Raw genomic sequence first — 18148 nt, forward strand, 5'->3', positions numbered from 1 at the left:
TGTGTGTGTGTGTGCATGTGTGTGTTTCTTTCTGTCTGTCTGTCCCCCCCATCACCCCTTGACAACTGGTGTTGGTGTGCTTTTTACGTGGCAGGTTAGTTTTGGCATCGGCTTTACAGCTGGATGCCCTTCCAAATGCCAATTTTCTGTCCTTTTATGGTCAATAATTCTCTTTTTCAGAATGCTTGGGACCACATGTGTTTCAGATTTCAGAACAATTATAAATTTACATGCATAGATGAAGAAGACCATCTAGGGGCTATAATTAAAGTGTGTGCCCTTGGGTTTTGCTCACCACCACCCAGGGACCCCAAGCCTATAGAGGTTTTTTACAGAAGATTCAATTGAGCCACCTCCATAAAAGTATTACCCTGGTGGATCTGTGGCCAAAAGCAACACAACCAGTAGTGACTACATGAAAGCAATACCTGGAATTAATTAAAACCAAAGAAGTATTCCAGGTAGCAAACTTCTTCATGTTTTCTTAAGCTGTTACACTGCAGTCTTAATACACAATCAGACAGAACATGTCAGACAGCTAAGAGCTGTGAACACCAGCCAGGATCTGACAGTAACTTAATTTACTGCTTCTAATACAAGCTAACGACCCAGCCTCTACGTCAGTTGTTCTCAACCATTTTTTTTCCCTATGGACTCTTTTCATTTCTAATTTATTCCGGTGGACCCCCATAGCCATTCGATGTTTAAAAACTAGTTTTATGCATACTTATTTCAAAATTTCTATTTTGTTATTCACACATTAACTTGTGTAGGTTAAACTTATGTAAAATGTTAGAGAAAGAAACCCAGCTGTTTCTTGCAATACATACATTTAAAACAAAATTTCTTCAAGTTCTCAACCATTTTTCTTTATCTATGGACCCCTTTGATTCCTATTTTATTCTGGTGGACCCCCCATTACACATTAACTTGTGTAGTTTGAACTTTGTAAAACGTTAGAGAAAGAAACCTAGTTGGGTTTTTTTTTTTTTTTTGCAATAAATACATCTCAACAAAATTTTTTCATGGACCCGTAAAATATTCTTGTGAATCCCCAATTAACTATTCAGCTAGCATGGGCCCCACTTCAGAACTACTGCTCTACGTGGTCACTCTGTCTGCTACAAACAGCAACCAAATCTACCCCATATTGCACAGGAAATGATGCAGTGAATAATACAGACCCAGAGATGTCAGCATGATCAACGTAATTTTAATGTCCTTTTCCCCATACTTGCAGGAGTTGGATGGAATTCATGGAGGCAAGATAGATTTTCTATGCTCGATGCCCTCCCTCATCAACACTCATCAGTTTTCGAGGAAGGTGATATTTCCCCCAGGGCTGGACACGTTTCCATGGAAGATTAGAAGTGAAGGACAACATCATCATTTAACGTCCGTTGTCCATGCTGGCATGGGTTGGACGGTTTGACTGGGCTGCCATGCTGGGAAGGCTGTGCTGACACTTATTTACAACTATCAAACGATGTCAAGACAAGGACAGGGTAACACACACACACACACGTGCACAATGGGCTTCTTTCAGTTTCATTCTACCAAATCCACTCAACACAATGATCAACCTAGGGCTATAGGAGAAGCCATTTGCCTAGAGTGCCATGCTGTGGGACTGAACTTGAAACCTCATGGTTGAAAAGCAAACAATCAGACAGCCAAAGGCAAAGTATTAACGAAACAGTTTTTATTTAGAGGTTTCCCAAAACATGGACTATATATCAAGGGTTCCTGCACTCCAAGAGTAAAAAAGTTGAGAAATGCTAAACTACATCATTAAAGACAGCTTTGGGTTCGACCGCTAACAATTAATCTTTCATTAATCAATTATGAGATTATAATTGAAATTAAGGTTAGACAGTAGGGAATCTAAAGCCGAAAATAAGGTTAGCAAACCCAAAGAAAAGGGGGGGGGGGAATAAGAGAGAAAGAGAAAGTAGGTGAGGAGAGAAATGTAAAAGAAAATAATTGAGGCAGGAAATGGAGATGAGAAGGAAAAGAATGGTAAGAATAGAAACAAATTGAAGAAATGTCATGGAAATTTGGTAATAATGGTTGGAAAATGTCGAAGAAAATTTGTTGACAGACTTGGAGGGAAGAAAGGAAAATTGAGAGAGAGAGGGCGAGGGAATGGTAGTAATGTTATTTGAACATGGTTTTTTGGAGGGGGTTTTTTAATACATGCTTCAACATGGAGACATAAAGGTATGTGCATGTATGGTACATTTGGGTAATTGCGCAACCTGTCCAACTGCATTATTATCCCACATCTACTACTATTGTTGCTGCTGTTGCTATTAGTTTGGGTCGCTGGTTATGACGAGCGGGACGTCAAACACCGTCAAAACAGCTGACATTATAAACCATCACACACTGTCAACACCGTCAAAACAGCTGACATTATAAACCATCACACACTGTCAACACCGTCAAGGACAACTGCAACACATACACAAAAAGACAATAACGGTTGTGAAGCGATGGGGGGGGGGGACAAACACAGACACACGCATACATACACACACACACACATATATACACGATGAGCTTCTTTCAGTTTCCGTCACAAGCCTTTGGTTGGCCCTTGTCTATAGTAGAAGACACTTGCCCAAGGTGCCACGCAGTGGTACTGAACCCAGAACCATGTGGTTGGGAAGCAAGCTACTTACCACACGGCCATATACATACATATATATATATATATATATATATATATATAGCAGCAACAAGTATCGAGTCGTTCGCTTGTCTTTTGACAAGGTAAACATTTCTTTGAGTATGTCATCAATGAAGCAGTTTTGTTCTCGCATAATACCAAAAAATTTTTCAATAACCTTCATTTATCATCATTAGAAAAGAAATTATTATGACAACAACTACGGTTATTACTACTACTAACACTTTCTGTTTTTTTTAATTCTTAAATATTGTTATAACCTACGCTGGCGTGACAAAGCCAGGTCGCGCACCTGAAACGAACCACACTCAAACTAGACATGCATGAATGCGTTCAACCGTGAGAGAGAGAGAGAGAAATACGACTATGAACAGAAAACAAACTGGAGAAAATAGTTGTGACAAGAAGAAATGAGAGACACCTGACCTAGAGAGAGATTGAAACAGTCACTGATCGATGTTCAATCATAGATGGATCATCAGAGATCCTGATCCCTTCCCCACCCCAGACGCACATTTCGTAACAAGTCTGTGTAATATATCCTACTCGTCTGCCGCCCCCTTCTTGCAATAATAAACAAATTATCATTATTATTATGTGTTTTCTTTTTAACAAAAATACGTAAAAGTGAATATGTAAAAAGGTTGGTTCATTTCGTTACATATTTTTATGCCTCACACAGACAGTTTGCTTTATTATGTTAGGTATTTCACATAACTGACACATATAAACACACACACACACACATTCAGACAGCTTGCTTTATTTTGTCACGTATTTTCATGTGTACACATATATATATACACACACACATGCACGCACTCACACACACATCCATGCTGTTTCGTTTCGGTTGGTTTTTTTACGTTCTATAGTTCTTTTCATCAAATTCATTCATTTCCTTATTCACGGATTATCGTGAAAATGAAAAAAAAAAAAAATCAAAATTAACTGAATTATAAACACAAAATGAGATTAATTTATTTTAATTAAGCAGTTTCTACACTAACAACCCTAACATATTCCACCGTTCATCCTAACAAATATTCATTCTATATCATTTTTTTTTATCCTTTCGCTGGTGGAACAGGTTCGATCTAACATAATACCAGACAACTACCTCCTGGGCCGATCTAATTAAATTATGCCTCCCCTCAAAAAAAAAAAACACACATATATATATATAACATATATATATAACACCTATGTTAACAATTATGATTATTATTAATAATAGTAATATTATTATTGCCTTTTATCCTTACAGGGTCGATAAAATAAGTACCAGTTGAGCACTGGAGTTGATGTAATTGATTTACCCCGTCACCCAAATTTCAGATCTAGTCCCTATAACAGAAATTATTATTATTATTATGGCTCATTTTTCATGCAGGGATATATTAAATGTTAATAATCTATAGGTACCAGTCACGGACTGGAGACGTGCTGGAGGCAGATATCACAACCAGCTCTCAAAATAAAATAATCGGTAGACAAAGGTACACAGACGGGATATATAGTTGCTGTATTTCTTTCGATTTGTCTCTTATTTAATTATTATAAAGTAATTATTACATTCGTATAATGCTGATTACGATTGTGGTGTATTACGAAAGTGTTTTTTTTTTTCGCTTCAAAAGGAGCCGCTTTTCACCTCCAACAATTTCTTCCCCTATTAAAAATGACATCAACCATAAATATATTAACGGTCAACAAATAATAATTAGTATTGCTGTTGTTGACCGTGTGTGTAATTATGTAAAAGATTAAATGTTTTAAAAGCAACAAAAAGGCATACATTTTGACAACAGTTCGGAGTAATAATGACAGCAGTGGTTAGTATTACCATACATGTGTGACTGTGTACGCATGTGTGTATATATGTATATATATATATATATGCGTATGTGTATATACACATGTAAATAAGCACGTCTATACATGTACATGCAAATATCCATATATATAAACGTATATTAAAAATGTGAATGTGCTGGTTTCAATGAGATCTTACATATATAAGAAATGTATATATACATGCATGTTTATGACTCATATATATATATATATATATATATATATATATATATATATATATATATATAAACCTTATCATGTCAAGCGTTCCATACTTGCATTGATCAGACGGAATTTGTTGAGGCAGATTTTCTACAGCCCTTCCTGTCTTGACAACAAGAAGGGCATCTAGCCGTGCGTGTATATATATATATATATATATATATATATATATATATATATATATATATGCTTTATAAATGTATAAACATACTTTATATAAGTGTACAACATACATACTTCATGTCAAATCAGAAAGATCCCATATATGTTATATATACACAAATATACTGAAGTAACGTGTACGTACACAGTGTGTACTTATCCGACGTATATATATATATATATATATATGTACAGTATAGACACATACATACATAGAGAGACGGAGTATATCTGCGTGAGTATATATACAATCGATGTAGGTATCTATGTATATACAAGCATATACAGCATGTTTGTGTATATGTCTATATATATATATATATATGTGTGTGTGTGTGTGTGTGTGTATGAATGTATACATGCAGAAATAGAACGTATATATATATGAATGTGAGTCTATATATATGTGTGAATGTTTAAAGTACTAGCCAGATCTGTCCGTGGCGTGAACCATATACGCGATGTGCATATATATATATGTGTATATATATATATATATATATATATATATATATATATGTGTATATATATATATATATATATATATATATATATATATAGACATATATATATAGACACATATATATACACACACACACATATATATATATATATATATATATATATACGTGTGTGTGTGTGTATGAAAAACTGTCGCAAACACTGACCTTTGTGCGACGTCTCCGCCGACTCGAGGGGACCGAATTCGTTCAGATCAGTCATCGTTCAGGAGAGAGAGAGAGACACACACACACACACACAGCGAGTGCTTGTAATGGTGTTTGTGTTGGTTTAGATCGAATGTTATTTCCTCTCCTCGGAGACCATTTCTTTACTTTTCGCGTTTTACCTTGAACGGCATCGATACGTCATTAACGATGTGCACGCCCTCTGCTTCCGATCGTCATTAACGGGAGTTAACTCTCTCTCTCCACTTTTTATTTATTTATTTTTTTGTTCTTACTCTGTGTGCTTCACGTTCTGTTCACACATTAGCATCTAATCTAACAGCATCATTTATGCTGTGTTATAATATGCAGACACATATACACACACCCTCGGCCGCCCCTTTTTTGCTGAAGAAGCGAAAAAAATTTTTTTGTTTTTCTTGCCTTTTTGCATGTCTTTTATTTAAGTTTAAATTTAAATTTAACGAAATCATTATCCTTATTGGCCAAAATCTGATGATTGAAACAAGCAAAAGAATATATATATCTATATATATATTCTTTTATTCTTTTACTTGTTTCAGGCATTTGACTGCGGCCATGCTGGAGAACCGACTTTAATCGAACAAATCGACCCCAGGACTTATTGTTTGTAAGCCTAGTACTTATTCTATCGGTCTCTTTTTGATGATCCGCTAGGTTACGGGGACGTAAACGTACCAACATCGGTTGTCAAGCGACGTTGGGAGGACAAACAGAGACACAAACACGTACATATAAACACATATTTATACGACGGGCTTCTTTCAGTTTCCGTCTACTAAATCCACTCACAAAGCTTTAGTCAACTTGATATTCCAGCCTTATGGTCTTCTGCGGCATCAACATCATATAGATGAGCAAACTACTGTAATCAACTTGTCCAGGAACTCTGAAGCAATATGGTTCTCCTTCAGGAGGGTCTACCAAGTGTGCACCCATCATTGAAAAGACCAATGTAGAATTATACAAATGTTATTTCAGTTATTTTCTTTAAAATTGGTGTGAAAGAAATTATTTGGAACTGACATTAGCGATTTCAAGTCGTCTGGAAATTTCTCTTTGAGCCGATGACTACTTCAATAACTGCTTCCTTTATGACAGCAGTTATTGCAAGTACATGACTTAGTGGTTGGCTCATGATTGTAAGATCATGAGTTCAATTCTCAGTGACGTATTGTGGCCTTCAGTAAGACACTTCATTTCAAGTTGCTCCAGTTCACTCAGCTGGCAAAAATTAGTTGTACCTGTAATTTAAAAGGGGCCAGCTTTGTCACATTCTGCATCACACTGAATCTCCCTGAGAACTACATTAAAGGTACACGTATCTGTGGAATACTCAGCCACTTGCAAGTTAATTTCACAAGCAAGGCTGTTCCATTGATCGAATTAACTGGAACACTTATTGCTGTAACGGACATGGAGCCTTTTTTTTTTTTTATCATTCATTGAAGTAGCCATCAGAAAAAATTGTTCACGTACACAGTGCATGGCTGTGCAAAACTGACCTAGGATATTTATATCTCCATAATAATATTATTCAACATTTCCTGCATTGTATGTTCAATTACAAACTCTTTCTATGTCAAGTGGCTCCCATTCTTTCAACATTACACTGTATTTTCTGTTCTGCTGATTTTCGCCCACCATAGCATCTCTCCTTGTCCTTCATTTTCATTTAGGCATCTCAGAGCTATGCTGTCTCCCTGGCTTGAGCGCTTTCCTCCTCTCACTGCTTTTTAGATTCATTTAACCAATGCTCGCAATTTACTTTCTGTGTTAGCTTCTAATTGTTCTTCACTGAAATTAGATCTTTGGTTTCTTTGTTCTTTCTCTTGGCTATTTTCTTTTCAAACACTGATTCCACGTTGTATCATGCGACAATGATATGTTAGTAATAAAGTAAATATACATACACACATACATACATACGTACGTACATACATACATACACACACACACACACATAGTACTGAAGCTTGTGAACAATCAGATACAGTTGCAACACATTGTTGAAAATATTATTGTTCACACACATACACATACATAAATATATACGCACGCACACACACACACACATAAATGTGTATATATATATATATATATATATAGGTATGTATGTATATGAATATACATATATATGTATATATACACATATATGTGTGTGTGTATATGTATATATAAATATATTTATATATATGTGTGTGTACACACACACACACACATACATATATATATATATATATATATATATATATATATATATATATATATATATATATATATATATATATATATATATATATATATATATATATAGTTTTAGGGAAAATAACCAATTCTCAAGAACTCATCGATGAAAATCCACTATCACATATAGAAAAATTAATAAGGCTCAATTTAATTTTAATTTTTTATAAATTGATTTTAATTGAGTTTTTTACCTGTAATTTTGGATTTTGTCCCTAATAATATTATTATATATATATATATATATATATATATATAAATAAGGATAAGATCGATATTTAAAATATTGATCATATCAAGTGGTCAGCATGGGAATAAAAACCATCAAAGGTAATAATTATTTAAAATTATAATACAGGGTATCAAGATACCCTGTATTATAATTTTAAATAATTTTATATATATATATATATATACGTATGATGATGATAATGATGGCCATCCATTCATGACCGAGGAAGACCATTGCTGACCTTCAAGAACATTGTGTGCTCTAAAACTAACTTATAATTTGCCTTTCACCACAACTTTCTCTCGTTCTTTCCTCCTGCGTCTAACAGCTCACCTGCGACGGACCGGCGTCCCGTCGAGGTAGGAGAACGTATACGCCAATGAAACCGGGAAACTGACCCTTATGAGCCAAGCATGGCTTGAGAAGGAACAAAGTCAACAGATCTGATCATTTTTCTGATAGAAATGCATTTAAAGTATTTATATTTACTGTTTTAACTTCAGCGTTAATATTCATTAGATTTTAGGATAATAACTACAAGTTATCTCCCGTGATTTTCCACAGTCGTACCACAGTTATCTCCCTTATTAACACAGTAACCTGTTGCAGTTACACTCGACTTACTTTTCGATGACGGTTGAGTGACTCACGAGTGTTTCTTGACTGCATGGTTCGAATTCAGGATCGATCTCACTGTGCGGTACTATGGCAAGTGTCCTTTGCTGTAGCTTTAGGTCCTCTACATAGCTCTAAGCTGACCCAAGCCTTGTGATTGAATCTGTTAAACGGAAATTGAAAAGAAGCTCGTCGGTGTGTGTATAATGTTTTCTCCCTCCCACACCGCTGTTGGTTTGTTTATATCCCTGTAACATGAGAGACCAACAGAATAAATACCAGAATTTTTTTTTTTAACAAGTGCTGGGCTTGATTCGATTGACTAAACCGTTCGAGTTGATGCTCCAGTATCCACGTTTCACTGCCATATATAATAGCACTGATTCGAATCTTGCAATGAACAGCTGGATTTTGATTCCCCTGAGCAATTTGGAGTTTCAGACCCTCTTTAGTATGTGACATGCTGTCCATGACATGCCTTCCTGATTTTGATGTCTGCTTCCAAACTGTTCACCCAGCCACTTAAGTACAATGATACCTCGCAGTACGAGTCTAATTCATTTCCTGACCAAGCTTGTCTTACGATTTACTCGTTTTACAAATCAATTTTCCCCCAGTGAAATTAATTAAAATATAATTAATCCATTATAATAAATAAAGAAAAACGAAACCCATCGGGGGACGATTTGCTCGACTAAACCCTTGAAGGCATAGCCCCAGCATGGCCGCAATCCAATGACTGAAACAAGTGAAAGAATAAAATATATGAATAAAGAGATATGGATACGCATATATTTGATAATATTCTGTCATCCGTGAGACATTTGATTCGCATTTCATTTGCTCTTGCATGAATTACCTTCCTTAGACCATGATTTTTCTCATCTTTTCCTTCACACACGCATTTATCGATTCCCAAGGCATATAATGGCAAATTAGAAGATCCAGCAGGCAGTTATCGCTGTTGGTATTTAGCCCCAGGTCACTCCATAGGCTTTCCAATCATGATCATCTCGTCCTTTTTGTATGTCCACGAGGTCATCGTCTTTTGTGTCTTCCTTTTCTTTTTAAATTTTCAACATATAAGGACTTTTTGTTTGCAGGTTTTTATTTTTAAGTGACAAAAAAAACAAGGATTTTCCTTGTTCTTGAGATCAAATTAGACATTGCCCGGTTATATGTAACACATATTGATTCGCATTACAAGGTGGCAAGCTAGCAGGTTTGTCTGTATGCTGGGTAAAACACTTAGTGGCATTTAAGGGTCTATATGGCTATGATGCAGCCACACTTGCAATTTGTATCACCAGTCTAGAACCCCTATCTTGCTCAGAACATTCATCATCATCATCATCATCATCGTTTAACGTCCGCTTTCCATGCTAGCATGGGTTGGACGATTTGACTGAGGACTGGTGAAACCGGATGGCAACACCAGGCTCCAGTCTGATTTGGCAGAGTTTCTACAGCTGGATGCCCTTCCTAACGCCAACCACTCAGAGAGTGTAGTGGGTGCTTTTACGTGTCACCCGCACGAAAACGGCCACGCTCGAAATGGTGTCTTTTATGTGCCACCCGCACAAGCCAGTCCAGGGGCACTGGCAACGATCTCGCTCGAAAATCCTACAGGAGCCAGTCAGGCGGTACTGGCAACAGTTCAGAGATGTGCAACCAAGTAAATACCCTCTATCAGGCATCTACCACACTCTGAATACCTTGCTTCCCTGGGCATGGATACACTGAAGCTCTGACGTCTTGCAACTGACTTGGTAAACACCCACAAGATTATTAACCATCTTGCCAATAACAACCCTGAGCACCTTTTTGAATTCCATGTGTCTAACACACGTGGGCATCCATACAAAGTCAGAAAACAGCTCCCATGACTTTCAGAAACATTTTTTCATACTCAGAGTTGCTGAAGCATGGAACAAACTACCCGCATCAGTTGTTAGCTGTCGAGACATTGCATCCTTTAAAACCTCCATGCTTCCTGAAATTCACCAACACTACACCTGATACCCACCAACCATTTCCATACGCATGCACACATGTCTATCATGAGTTATACACTGTTCACTTTCCTGACTTTTGTACAAAATTCTATGTACCATGCATGCAAAGGCCGATACAGCGTGGCACCAGTGACATCGCAACTCATTTCTACAATTGAGGGAAATAGAGTGTCTTGCTGTATCAGCCTTTGCCTTTGCCTTGGATAACATTGATGTGGAGAGGGGTGGCTGGTATTGCAATCTTGCCCAGACTTGTGCCTCGGAGGTTAACTTTCTAGGTGCAATCCCATGGTCATTCATGACCGAAGGGGATCTTTATATATATATATATATATATATATATATATATATATATATATATATATATATATATATATACATCTGTGTGTGTGTGTGTGTGTGTATGTGTGTGTGCATCTTTGTGTGTTGTGTTCTTGAGCAAGACATTCTATTTCACATTGCTCCAGTTCACTCAGCTGTAGAAATGAGTTGTGACATCACTGGTGCCAAACTGTGTTGGTCTTCGCCTTTCCCTTGGGTAACATTGGTCGCATGGCGTTAAATTAAGAATGAAGAATTACATATCCACAAAAGCCTGTATATTATAGTATCATACACAATACATTCACTTTAAATCTCTGTTTGGCACATGTTTCTACTGCATAGATATTCTGAGACCTAGCATCTTATTGGTTCAATAACATCAGGTATCCATAAGGCAGCAAGCTGTCAGAAGCATTAGCACGCTGGGTGAAATGCTTAACAGTATTTTGTCTGTCTTTACGTTCTGAGTTCAAATTCCGTCAAGGTTGACTTTGCCTTTCATCCTTTTGGGGTCAATAAATTAAGTATCAGTTGTGTACTGGAGGTCTATCTAATCGACTGGCCCCCACTCCCCCAAAATTTTCAGGTGTTGTGCTTAGAGCAGAAAAAAAAAAGATTAGGCATTCATCCAAAGTAGACCTACCTAGGCAGTTTTATTCAAGATGTTACAAACCTGGACACCAAACTGTTAATCCATTAATAATTAACGAAGTTAACATTTTCATTAATGATTTCAATTTTAAGTTAATTTTGGAAATCATTATTGGACTACTTAACTTCCATTACATTTAACTTCCGTTAACTCAAGTCAACTTGAGTTAACTTCCGGTAACTTCAACTGAATTGAAGTTAATGGATTTTATAGTTTTGACCCTTTTTAAAGGGGTTTTTGGAGTAAAAACTGATTTTTGTCTTTTTCCTAACATAAAAGTTAACGTTAATGGTGTATTCTTTTTGATTCCCATCTCTTGGGCAACCACCAAACAGTTTTCATTTCCATCTCTTGGGCAACCACCAAAAGAGACATGGAGGAAGGTCAGGATGGCAGGGAGGGTGGTGGACAGTTTTGATTCCCCGTCTCTTGGGCAACCACCAAAAGATATTTTGATGCCAGAGCAATTTGGATACAGTCTTCGTGATTCAATCGATTACTTCGCTTTGGTTTTTTAATGTTCATTAGAGTAGAAAATCATTGTTTGCAAAGGTAGTGTAGTGGCACGAAATTATGGCCACCATTAAGGAAGTACAATCTACGCATGCGCAAGGAACTTGCTTTCCTAGAAGCCCCTCGAGTGCGCATGCGTAGTAAAACCAGTACTTAAAGCGCTTCTTTCGCTTTCTAAGCCTCTTCAGCATGATACCTTCGACATGACAACTACTTGCTCCTCTGGCATGCATCAACGAATCTCTTAACCTTCCAATGCCGATCATAAGTGAACCAGTGGCTGCTAAGCTGAATGACACATGATTTGTAAAACCAAGCATCACCAAAAATAAAACTTATTTTTATTATGTTGTTAATTGTTCAACTGTTTCTTAATATATAATTTTGTTGAAAGGTGATAGAGAGAGAGACTAATGTCTCTATTGCAACTATCAACCTTTTAAAGTAGGTTGTTGCAAAATGCAGCAACTTTTTTACTGTTTTCTCATCATGTGCAATTTTGGGAACCTTTGCAGCAGTTGACATCCCCAAATGTCTCCTAAACATGTCTATTACATTGGACAGATGCAGGGTTGCCAGAAGAAAAAACTTCTGTCATAACAAGGAACATGATTTTGTATATAATTTCACCCCTGTTCACTGACCTCTGCTCTATTAAATGGTTGGCATTAGGAAAGGCATTGAGTCCTATAAACCATCCCAAAGAAGATATTGAGACATGATGCAGTCCTTGAATGACTTGGGTCCTGTCAAACTGTCCAGTCCTTATCAGTATGGAAGATGGACATGAAAAAATGATGATGATGATAACTGGAGTCAGCCCGTCTAAAATCAGTCCTGGTTCTGTGTTAAAAAAAAATATATACATACATTCTGTTTGAAAGTCTTCATGTTTTAAGTAAACATTCTAACAATTTTTGCTATACCAGATAATTAATAAAGTTATTTTACCAAATTCTTGATTATTAAAAAAAAAAAAATGATTGTGACACACAAATAAACAGACTTTTCTTTTATTTTATTTTCTGTTTTCGTTAGGATCAGAAGAGCGTAAGATCGCCTTTAAGTTTCTCAACAAAATTTTCTGTTGTACTTTGGTCGGCGAAAGCAACCAGAGTAAGGGGAGTGGCAGTCAATGTAAAAAAGCGCTTCAACATCTTTGCTTATTTTTCTTATGAGAAACAAAAGATTGCCTTAATATCCAACTTTTTTTCTTCGAATCTGTGTCTTTTACTAAAGAAATCAACGAAACGACAAGATGTTAAATTTCCCCATCTCTTATTAATTAATAAGAATTGTTACATGGAACCAGATAAAAGAGGAACGAAATTTGGCATCCTCCTTTCGACTTCTTCCGATAGATCTCGAAGATTTCTTTCTTTCTTTCTTTTTTTTTAGCCAACATAGTATGGAACAACGAGTAAGAATTAGGAACAGATAGGTGTCATTCGTCTCAACCAAACATAAGATAAATAATTTCAACCTGAGAGCAACCATACAAAAAACGAGTTAATGCCGACCGCCATCTGAGGTGGTAAAATCGGAAATCACCTTAGAGCGGAAATGTGAAGAATCATATGTAATTAGGTACCCTTTAGTTCCTAAACCATTTTTATCATCTTAGTCTACCCGCAAATAACGGTATATATTTCTTCTGATGTTCCATTATAGAAAGATCAAACCACATCTTAAAACCAACGACGGAGCCTGCACGTGGTTGCTCGAACTGTTTACTAGATATAGCAGTCAAATCTCCATCTAAACACGCCATTCCGTCTTAAAGAGAAAGGAAGGACAGGCATATTGATTAATATAGTTAGTTTTGGACATACAAGAGACGGATGGAATATCCTTAATCATAGTTTTGTTTATCACAACTGAACAATTACTAAATTACTATTAAATATTAATCCCAAATTAATTGGCAATTCATAAGTCTTTTACCTACCGAAAATAGACATCGTTAAATGTAAAATTTTAAATATTCCCCATTAATCTTTTGTTTTTCTTCTCTTTTATTCTATAGTTGTTAATATTAGTAAAGAAAAACATTTCAAGACTTTTGAGCTTGTTAAATGAGATGCATCTACAATAAGGCAGCACTATTTATATATCTTCCAGTTCATTAAACTGATATGTGTGTGTATATATATATGCATATACATGTATGAAATATGCATATATGAAATATACATATATGAAATATACATATATGTATGTGTGTGTGATTAAATGAATGTATATATATGTATGTATTCCATGTTTCGTAGAAAAATTGGGGGGGGGGGGATAAATAAAGACAAGACTGTTTAAATAAATCGTTAAAATGAGTAGCCGATCTATTAAGAATTAATAGTTCAAAGTTTGATACAGTAACACCCACAAAAAGTAACCGAAAACATTTTTTCTTTTCCGTTGCATTAAGAACATGTTTTATCATAATTGAGCTGCGTAAAAATGTCTGTCAATTCGAATTCCAATTTAAATTCTTCGGTTATCTTGTACTTTAGCGACGTTAATCGAAAATCGAAAAGAAATCTACAGATGAATGTAATATTAAGATGTATATCGAAAAAGACCTTAATGTGGCAACTCATTCTGCTAGAAATAGCAACCGGGTTTCCCTTTTGATGATCCTCTACATCAGACATAGGCAATCTTTTTCGAGAAGCGGGCCGCATCAGACATGGCTCGTCATCAGCCGGGTCGCATTAGTGTACAAACGAAAGGTTTCTTTTTTGTTAAGCGTGCCATTTAGAAAGTCTCGCGGGTCACTCATCACTACTCTACATCACCGTCTTGAAAACCAAAATATATATATATATACATATATATATATATTACAAAGTAAGGACACTGGATAATGTCAAAGACGGGATAGTCACAGCTTAATATATCTGATGTGTCAGGGCTCCAAACAATCAGTAACAGTATCTTAATTTAGTCTTAATTACTTTATTAATTAATAACATTAAAATCGTTTGTTTTTGTTTTTTTAAACTGATTTATTATGACTTTATTTCGGGTGGTATTTAATGTCATGTCACTAAATTGTTCACTGCAATACGGATTTCCCTTTTAAAGAATCCGCAGTTTAAATAATCATTTTACATGTTGCATGATGAACAGAAATACAGACCGGCTTCTACGTGTGTGTATGTATGTGTGTGTATGTATATATATATATATATACATACACACACATACATCTACTTAGAAGCCATATATATATATATATATATATATATATATACATACATCATCATCATCATATAATGTATATATATGATATATATATATTGCTCTAATTTAATTTTGTTAATTAAAAATTAGTATCATAATTCTCTCCTTTTCCCTTAGTTTAATGTCGTCACTAATTTATAATTTGTAAAACTTATTTCGTTTGTTTAACATGTATGTGTGTGTGTGTGTTATACATGTGTGTATGTTCAATATGTTTGTGTTATATATATAACACACTTATATATATATATATACATATATATATATATATGTATATATATATAAGTGTGTTATATATATATATATATATATATATATATGAGTATGTGTGTGTTTTATATATGTGATTGTGATGCTGTGGTATGGCTATTAAATAAAAAAATTTTTTTTAAATCTGTGCCAGAGAGAAAGACAAAGATAAACAGAGGAATGAGAAGAAATGAATAAATTAACTGGTGGGGGGGTGGAGGAAGACTAACACTGTGGAAGAAAGATCACGTTATTGGTGACGTCATACATCTCAGTGAAGATGTCTGTTGATAAAACAATGGAAGGATGAGGAGGCTGCTACTCGCGACATCTTTTGGATGAAAAATACAATAAAAGGGGTGAAGGGATACAACCAGTTTCCTGTTTATCTCTTCTCTGATTGGATGATTTAAGCGTGCGTGTACATTTGTACAACGGTGTATGTGTAGATGTGTATGTGATTATGCATTGATGTATGTATACGTATGTATGTGTATGAATATATATAAAGGACAGCTACGAAAGTCACTCAGTCTCAGATCTCTGCTGTCGACTGTATATGTTGTGTGGCATTATTACACGGTAAAGCTATATATACAGTGGATATATATATATATATATATATAGAAATATCCTACTGAGGGAGATATATGTATAATAACCCCCGGCAAACAAGCAAGAGTGATATTCTTGTACCTACTGTGGGAAAAACAGTTTTTCTAATTGATAATATCACCACTTACCTACCTCAACTCAGGGGTGCCAAAAAATAATATTAATATTAAAATAATCCATAGATAATATACCAAAAATGGCGAGCTGGAATGATTATGTAAATAATATTCAGCAATGTTGTGACGATTGCGACAAAGGATGTATTTTAGGCCGAGACGGTTCGATTTGGACGACCAACCAGGATAATGTGTTGAATATTTCACCCGAGGAAGCGGCCAAATTCGCTTCTTCTTTAAATGATCAACAGAACGATACTTTGACAAGCACTGGAGTTACAATGTGTGGTGAGAAATACAATTTCATACGAAAGGACGACAGATTTTTATTCTGCAAAAAAGGTGGATGCGGTAGCTTGAGTATTCAATGGACTGACAAGTCGATCATTGTTGCCCATTGTAAGGAAGGTGGCTGTACCGGGAAAGTCAACGAAGCGCTGCATAAAACGATGTCCCATCTAGAACACTGTGACTATTGATTTGATTTGATTTTGTTTTATTATTATATATCCCCCTCCACCCCACTCTTTATCTCTTAAAACAAAAAAAATTTTTCCTTCCTTCCTTTCTTTCTTTCTTACCCCCCACCCACTTCTCTCTCTCTCTCTCTCTCTCCTGTTCTATCTATCTATCTTTCTATCGTTTGTTTTAAGAAAGGGATCGTGATATGACCGAAGAAGATAAATAATAATAATGATGAATGCTGTCTGATATATACATATATATATATTATCTTAAAAAAAAAAAGGGGGGTTAAAACAATTGAAAGAAGAACAAAAAAATGTTTTCTAATTTTCTCAAATAACTTCACACAGCCAACTAACCAACCAACCAACCACGCCAGCCAAATAATTAAAGCTAATTAATTACTTAGACATATATATATACATACATATATATATACATACATATATATGTATCACTTATCACCTTGCTAGTTTTAGACGCAATTAGACCAAGGAGTGATATAATATATTCTTTATGTCTAGCACAGTTCTACAGAATAAGAAACTAATTTCCCCCCCCCCCCTATCATCTCTACGTTTCAACAAGATCTTCCTACGCCTGCGAAAAACATTTCAAAAATCAGTTTCTTCCACAGCTTCCAATTGGTACATCATTATATATGTATTACAGCAATGGCCCTTTTTTCTTCCACCCCATTAATTACGTTTGCTAAGCCATCGTAAATATACCTACCTATACATATTAATCGCATAGGTATGCAGTGGGAGGCTAGTTCGCTTTTTTTTTTTTTTTTTTTTAAACTAATTTAGCGAACAATTAATTGGTCATCTAACTCCATCTGTGTTTCTTTAGTGGCAAAAATGACCCTCAAATGAATGTTTAAGGCACACAAGGAATGACAAAGTTATTACAAGGGCCTTTTCTTCGACCACCGACCGGCTTTTTTTTTTTTTTTTTCCCCTTTTTTTCTCTTATTCTTTTTCTCCATTAGTGCTTGTTAGCTCTTAAATATATTAATTAGTTTTACGCATCTGTGAGCGATCGGATTGCCGTATCTTCTACTTAAGACAATAAAAAACACGAACACTTCCAGTTTAGTAATGACAAACCAAAAAAAAAAAAGGAACAAAAAATATAAAAATTTTGCTACAAATGTGACAAAAAAAGAGAACTTCCAGAAGAAATGAACCAAATGATCATGGAAAAAAAAGGATTT

The 18148-nt window shown here is 35.4% G+C and overlaps 2 protein-coding genes across 6 annotated transcripts in view; one reads left to right on the top strand and one right to left on the bottom strand.

The window, feature by feature from the left end:
- LOC106880700 (rab GTPase-binding effector protein 1) overlaps positions 1 to 5801 on the bottom strand; it is a 47491-nt gene extending 41690 nt beyond the window's left edge. For all 5 annotated transcript variants that reach the window (XM_089342916.1, XM_089342914.1, XM_089342915.1 and 2 more), the window contains exon 1: positions 5602 to 5801. In XM_089342916.1, coding sequence (XP_089199042.1) covers positions 5602 to 5656 — 55 coding nt within the window. In that variant the 5' untranslated portion in view covers positions 5657 to 5801. The remainder of the gene's footprint in view (positions 1 to 5601) is intronic.
- Positions 5802 to 16402: 10601 nt separating this feature from the next.
- On the top strand, positions 16403 to 17132 carry LOC106880701 (profilin-like). The gene has a single exon (XM_014930770.3). It carries the CDS (start codon positions 16545 to 16547, stop codon positions 16941 to 16943), a length of 399 nt encoding a protein of 132 aa, XP_014786256.1. The 5' UTR covers positions 16403 to 16544; the 3' UTR covers positions 16944 to 17132.
- The last annotated feature ends 1016 nt before the right edge of the window (positions 17133 to 18148 follow it).

This window comes from Octopus bimaculoides, chromosome 26 (genome assembly GCF_046866305.1).
Source record: "Octopus bimaculoides isolate indiv1 chromosome 26, ASM4686630v1, whole genome shotgun sequence".
Classification (NCBI taxonomy): Eukaryota; Metazoa; Mollusca; class Cephalopoda; order Octopoda; family Octopodidae; genus Octopus; species Octopus bimaculoides.